Consider the following 7184-nt stretch of genomic DNA (forward strand, 5'->3'; position numbering starts at 1 on the left):
AATATAAGAAAAAGGTTTTCAATATTTTCCCACATACATTTGATTCCCCACATACATACCATCAGTTTCCACTGAGCATCATTTTACTTTCACCTAAAGAAACACCTCTAACATTTTCTATAGTGGAGGACTACTAGTGACAAGTTTTCTCTGCTTTTGTTTGTCTAAAAATATCTTTTATTGATTTAGGTATAAGACCTACAACAATTAAACACATAGAAGAAAACATTGGTGATATATCCACAATAAAGATATTTTTGGTGACTCAACTCGTATGGCAAGGGAATTAAACACAAAAATAAACAATTGGCATTACCTCAAATTAAAAAGTTCTATGATGCAGAAGAAACTACAAGATGAGTAAATAGACACCCCCACTGAGTGGGAAAAATATTGACATAATATATAACTGATAAGGGATAAATATCTAAGATTATTAAAAACCCATTCATTCAACAATAACAAAAATAATCCTGTTAACAAATGAGCAGCAGATATGGACAATTCACTGAAGGGGATATCCAGAAAGTCAAAAGACATGAAGAATGATGCTCATTGTAACTACTACTAAGAGAGATGCAGATTAAAGCTACATTAAGATATCACCTAACATCCATGAGACTGGCATATCAAAAAGACCCTTCACAAGTGTTCAAGAGTTAGGAAGAAAAAGGAACCCTATTACACTGTTGGAGGGAATGTAAACTGGTAAAACCTTATATGAAGTAATCTGGATTTACTTTAAAAATAGAAATGCCATAAAACCTTGCAATCCCACTGTTGGGCATGTATCTATAATGCATGAAACCATCAACATAAATATGGAGACATGTTCAGCTTTATTCCAAATAACAGCGATACATTAAAACTGTAACTGTACTTAGGCCATTTTTTGGTAGCAACTTGAGATATAATTCATATACCATATAATTCACCCATTTGCAGTTTATAATTTAATGTATTTAGTATACTTACAGAGTTGTGCAATCATCACAACAATTTTACAATGTTTTCATTCTCCCACTCCCATTTAAAAAAAAAAAAACCCATGGGCCACGCTGAGCCGGCTTCGGGTGTTCCACGCGCCGGCTCCCCTCCTCTTCCTCTTTTGGCTCAGCAATGGCGGCCGTGAAGACCCTGAATCCCAAGGCCGAGGTGGCTCGCTCCCAGGCGGCATTGGCGGTCAACATCAGCGTGGCCCAGGGACTGCAGGACGTGCTGAGGACCAACTTGGGGCCTAAGGGCACCATGAAGATGCTTGTGTCTGGTGCTGGAGATATCAAGCTTACTAAAGATGGGAATGTGCTCCTTCATGAAATGCAAATTCAGCACCCAACAGCCTCCTTAACAGCCAAAGTGGCAACAGCCCAGGATGACATAACTGGTGATGGTACCACTTCCGATATCCTAATCATTGGAGAACTGCTGAAACAAGCGGATCTCTACATTTCTGAAGGTCTTCATCCCAGAATTATAACAGATGGATTTGAAGCTGCAAAGAAAAAAGCACTTCAGTTTTTGGAACAAGTCAAAGAAAGCAAAGACATGGACAGGGAAACACTTAGAGATGTGGCCAGAACATCTCTATGTACTAAAGTTCAAGCTGAGCTCGCTGATGTTTTAACAGAGGCAGTCGTGGACTCCATTTTGGCCATTAAAAAACAAGGTGAACCTATTGACCTCTTCATGGTTGAGATAATGGAAATGAAACATAAATCTGAAACTGATACAAGCTTAATTAGAGGTCTGGTTTTGGACCATGGGGCACGACATCCTGATATGAAAAAAAGAGAAGATGCATACATCCTCACTTGTAATATGTCATTAGAATATGAAAAAACAGAAGTGAATTCTGGCTTTTTTTTACAAGAGTGCAGAAGAGAGAGAGAAACCAGTAAAAGCTGAAAGAAAATTCATTGAAGATAGAGTTAAAAAAATAATAGAACTGAAAAAGAAAGTTTGCGGTGATTCAGATAAAGGATTTGTTGTTATTAATCAAAAGGGAATTGACCCCTTCTCCTTAGATGCTCTTGCTAAAGAAGGCATAGTGGCTCTGAGCAGAGCTAAAAGGAGAAATATGGAAAGGCTGACACTTGCTTGTGGTGGGATAGCTCTAAATTCTTTTGATGACCTAAGTCCTGAATGTTTGGGACATGCGGGACTTGTCTATGAGTATACATTGGGAGAAGAGAAGTTCATCTTTATCGAGAAATGCAATAATCCTCGTTCTGTGACATTGCTGGTCAAAGGACCAAATAAGCACACACTCACTCAGATCAAAGATGCCATAAAAGATGGCTTGAGAGCTGTTAAAAATGCTATTGATGACGGTTGTGTAGTACCAGGTGCTGGTGCAGTGGAAGTGGCAATGGCAGAAGCGCTGGTTAAATATAAGTCCAGTGTAAAGGGCAGAGCCCAACTTGGAGTTCAAGCATTTGCTGATGCATTGCTCATTATTCCCAAAGTTCTTGCTCAGAACTCTGGTTTTGACCTTCAGGAAACACTAGTTAAAGTTCAAGCAGAACATTCAGAATCAGGTCAACTGGTGGGTGTGGACTTGAACACAGGTGAGCCAATGGTAGCAGCAAAAATCGGCGTATGGGATAACTATTGTGTAAAAAAAAGCAGCTTCTTCACTCATGCACTGTGATTGCCACCAATATTCTCCTGGTTGATGAAATCATGCGAGCTGGAATGTCTTCTCTAAAGGGTTGAATTGAAACTTCCCATATATCACCTGAAACATGAAGACTCAACAGAGTGATCCTAAGATAATACAGCTATGGAATTTTTGTCTGAGCTTCAAATGATTTTCAAAGGAATTTTCTTTTCCCATATGAGAAAAAAAAAAAAAAGAGGAAAACGCTGGCGCCTACTCAAATTCTCAAGTTCTGAAATTATACGTATACTATTTTTTTAATTGCACTGAAGTATATACACATAAAGCAGCCCATTTCTACCCAATGACCAGGATGTTTTGTTTTCACTTCAGTGACATAAAAATACATGTCAGATAAGCATATGTTATCTTGTTATTAAATATTCCTTGAAAAACTAAAAAAAAACAACAAAAAACAAACAACAACAACAAAAAAACCCACTGTAATCTTTACCTTGACCCTAGGCAATAACTAAACTACTTTCTGTATCTATAGTTTTGCTTATTCTGGTCACTTCATATAACTGTAGTTATATAATAGGTAGTCTTTTGTGACCAGCTTCTTTCACTTAGCATAATGTTTTCAAGGTTCATATGTATTGTAGCATATATAGCATTTTACTCTTTATAGGAAATAATATTATTCCACTGCATTAGTATATTATGCTTTGTTTATCCATTCAGCAACTAATGGACATTTTGTTATATCTACTTTTTGATGAAATGATGCTACTATGAACATTCATGTACAATTTTTGTGTGGGAATATATTTTTTATTGCTCTTATGTATATTCGTAAGTGTGAAATTGCTGGGTCAAATAGTATCTCTATGTTTAAACTTTTTAGAAACTACTGCACTATTTTCCAAAGCGGCTGTACTTGGTAAAAGTTCCTACCATTAGAAGTATATGAGGAAAACTTCACTATCTGTCCTTTTTATTGGTGCTAACCTAGTGCATGTGAAGTAGTATCTCTTTGTTTTCATTTGTGTGAGACCATTTTTTACCTATCATATTGGCAAAGATGGAGCTAAATAGTAGAGTGGGAGAAAATAGGCACTGATCCACACTGCCTATGGGAGTGTGAATTGGTGCAATGTCTATGGAGGCCCATTTGACTTAGCTATCAAAATTTTAAATGAACATACCCTTTATCAGTTCCTCTTCCAGTAATGTACACTTGAGATATTCTTGCACATGAAAATGTGGGAAATGATTTATGTACAGGAATTTCACAATAACATTGCACCAATTTCCATTTTTATAAGATAGATTATGTAAATGGATACAAAGCTACATTTTCAAAGAATGAAACAATTTTATATGTAGTGACATAAAATTATCCCCAAGATATATTGATATGTGAGGGTTGGGTGCCAAGCAATGTTCTACTCTGCTGTCATTTTATAAAATAAGAAAAATAAGAGACCAGTAGATCAGTAGACAGCAGAAGAGTAAAGATGCCAGGGTCACCTTCTCCACATATTTCCAACCAAGTTATAGATAAATTAAGACAATGATCCTTGGAGGACAACCATTATATGGATAATGGCATGCACAGCAGGGGGGTTAGGAAAAATTTAAAGTTAATTATATTTGGAGCATTATCAGGGTAGTGCAACTAAGAAAGGGAGAGACTGCTATAATACCAAGACTGTATTGTTGACTCAAGGGTTTATGTTCACAATGGGGACTTTAGAACCTGAAGGTTGCACTGGAGAGGGAGGGCACACATATTTTGCAGGGCAGAAATACTACCTTTGTAAAACTATAGGAGTAGGGCAGTGGAGGCCCATGGTAGAATGCTGTAGTGGTAAACTAGCACCTACAAAGGCAGACTCTCTGCTGCCTGATGGTAACTAGCCAACCAGAAACAGAGAGTAAAACACCCCACACCTCAAAGAAGGGTTGCTTAAGGAGAGTGGACACTCTTAGTGATTATCCTCAGTATGGAGTTTATCTAAGGTGGTGATCCTCCACTTGAGTCAGTGGCTCCTGGTTGTGAATAGCTGGAGCTTGAGCTGTGGGGAAGGCTAGATTGGCTTCCCCTTTATATAAAAAAGGTGGGAATAAAACAAAACTACTGGCTTAGAACCCACTATCAGAAGTGAATGAAAATCTCCTCAAAACAAAAATCCAGGACCAGATGAATTTACAAGTAAATTTTATCAAACCTTTAAAGAAGAACTTATGCCCATTTTACTCAAACTATTCCAAAAAATTCAAGAGGGAATACTTCCTAACACATTCTGTGATGCCATTACCCTAATACTAAAACCAGACAAAGATGCCACAAAAGTAGACAACTACAGATCAGTATTTCTGATGAATATTGACACAATGATTCTCAGCAAGCTGAATTCCACAATGCATCACAAGGATCACACACCATGACCAAGTGGGAGTTAGTTCAGGGATGCAAGGATGGTTTAATGTGAACAAGTCAATTAATGTAATATATTGCATCATTATAAAAAGGATAAAAAACATATGATAATATCAATAATGCAGAGAAATATTTGACAAGCCAAGCCAAGAGATGGGGCAGAAATTGAGCTTTGATGCCATTGCCTGAGCTATTAAGTCAAGTTGTACTCAAAATTAAATCTATCTCTGAGCTTCTCAATTCCCTGATCCACTATATGCTTTTGTATTTTAATGAAGCATTTCAGTGTCTGAAAATTTATTTACGTGGAGTCATATTAGTGTTTCCTTTTGCAGTATACTTTATTTTTTAACTCAGAGCTATATTCTTGAGTTTATCACTGCTATACTTATGAATTGACTAGGACAAATTTGCACAAAAGCAAGCCTGTATAAAACCGATCACTGCATCACTGCTTATAACCATGAAAAAGTCTATACTACCCAATGTAGGAGAATGGAGGAATTGAGGCTTATTTGTAGAATGCCAATCTGCAGTTAAAAAAAAAAAAGCTTGTTTATTTTACATGGCCCAGATAGGTTATGTGAAATAACAAATGTCGCTCAGATGGGTGGGAAATATGAACCTGAACCCAGAACTCCTGGGTCTAATAAGCCTAGTATTCCTTTTAGTTAACATTACATTTTGAAAAATTCAAACCACAGAAAAATCGTGCCAACAATACATACAAAAAATGACCATATGCATTTTATTAGATTGTCTATAACATTTTATCATCTTTATTTTATTCATTCTCCCTTCAATTTTTTTTTCTAAGGCTTCTGAGAGGTGACAGGTTGCTTGCATGCAGTCTTGCCTTTTTAGCTGTAACATTTCTCTGTGTGTTCATATTAATAAAGACATGCTGTTAAATATTCACAGTACAGCAGTACGGGTTTCAATGCAAGAACTTTAACACTGAAAGAGTATTTAAAACATAATCTGTCATCCAGGTTAAAATTTTGTTGAATGGTGCAGACCTCTCCTGTCTTGCCAGCTGCTTGTTTTAGCTGTGTGTTTCAATAAATTCCCATTTTCTGTTCTCAGAAAATTTTTTTGTTGTTGTTGAATGTTCCAGTAATAATCTTGATAGCCAATCTCCCCTCATACCAGCCCTCGGCATAGGATGCAATACCAGATCATGTGTAGTATTAGGTGGTCAAACCAATTTTCAAATGACTTAAAATGGTTGAGTCTGAACATATTCACAGGTGTGCTTTTTGTAATTCCTCTATTACACACACCTGCTGACTGTATATACTCTTGGTATAACTGCTATATTCTAGGTGCTGAACACATTATTACTACCAGGAAGATTTCAGTCTCCCATGGAAAATGTAAATTTAAAGAACAGTTTGAACAGCAGCTCCCATACCTTGAAGAATTCACAATATGGCACAGTGCTGAAGGGTGCCGTTAGGGTGGGAGAGACAAGACTTATATTAAAAGCGCACTAACTAGGTGACCATGGCTAAATACCTCATTTCTCTGACTCAGTTTCCTCAGCTGTAAAGTGGTAACAGTAATAACACTTACCTCACACATTGCTGAGAAGTTAAATGATGTTTGAGAATAGCCCAGTATGCATTTGTAGAACTCACTAGTAGAAGATACATTTTCTTCAGTTTGTGCACTAAGATTTAGTTTCTGTCCAGTTTGTGTGTTAAAGGTTATGACACCTGGTAGCTCTGAAGTCTGTTCATAGCCAGAGCTGTGGGAGGTGACATGTAAGTCATTTCTCCCCCAGTTTATGACAAGGTTACCTAGTTTCTGTGCAAATGTAGACAAGGTGCTTTTTCTTTTATATGTTATACCACATATAAAAGATCGTGCAAAAGATTTTTGTTTATGTAGTTAGAGAAAGGAAATTTGCATCAGCTCGGTTGAGCATTTTCGTCAGCTATACCTATACGTTGTCTGACCCAGTCATGCAATTAAAGGGGTTTTCCTCTTCTCAGGCATACTTGTTGAGATTGAAAGATAACAGCCATAAGCACTTATAAAAATAAAAGCTTAGAATTTCATGTCTAATATAGTTTTTCAAATAGGATTCACAATGAGTTGATAATGGAATCTAGTCGTCCCTCACAGGCTTTTCAA

At 36.9% G+C, this 7184-nt stretch overlaps 1 protein-coding gene across 1 annotated transcript; it reads left to right on the top strand.

Moving 5' to 3' along the window:
* Nucleotides 1–1087: 1087 nt before the first annotated feature.
* On the top strand, nucleotides 1088–2850 carry LOC119235652 (T-complex protein 1 subunit zeta-like). Its single transcript, XM_037499152.2, is given in 3 exon segments — nucleotides 1088–1857; nucleotides 1859–2617; nucleotides 2620–2850. Coding segments are annotated over 3 exon segments (1593 nt in total). The 5' UTR covers nucleotides 1088–1119; the 3' UTR covers nucleotides 2716–2850.
* The last annotated feature ends 4334 nt before the right edge of the window (nucleotides 2851–7184 follow it).

This window comes from Talpa occidentalis, unplaced genomic scaffold (assembly GCF_014898055.3).
Source record: "Talpa occidentalis isolate TD23 unplaced genomic scaffold, MPIMG_talOcc4v2.1 talOcc4.9, whole genome shotgun sequence".
Classification (NCBI taxonomy): domain Eukaryota; kingdom Metazoa; phylum Chordata; class Mammalia; order Eulipotyphla; family Talpidae; genus Talpa; species Talpa occidentalis.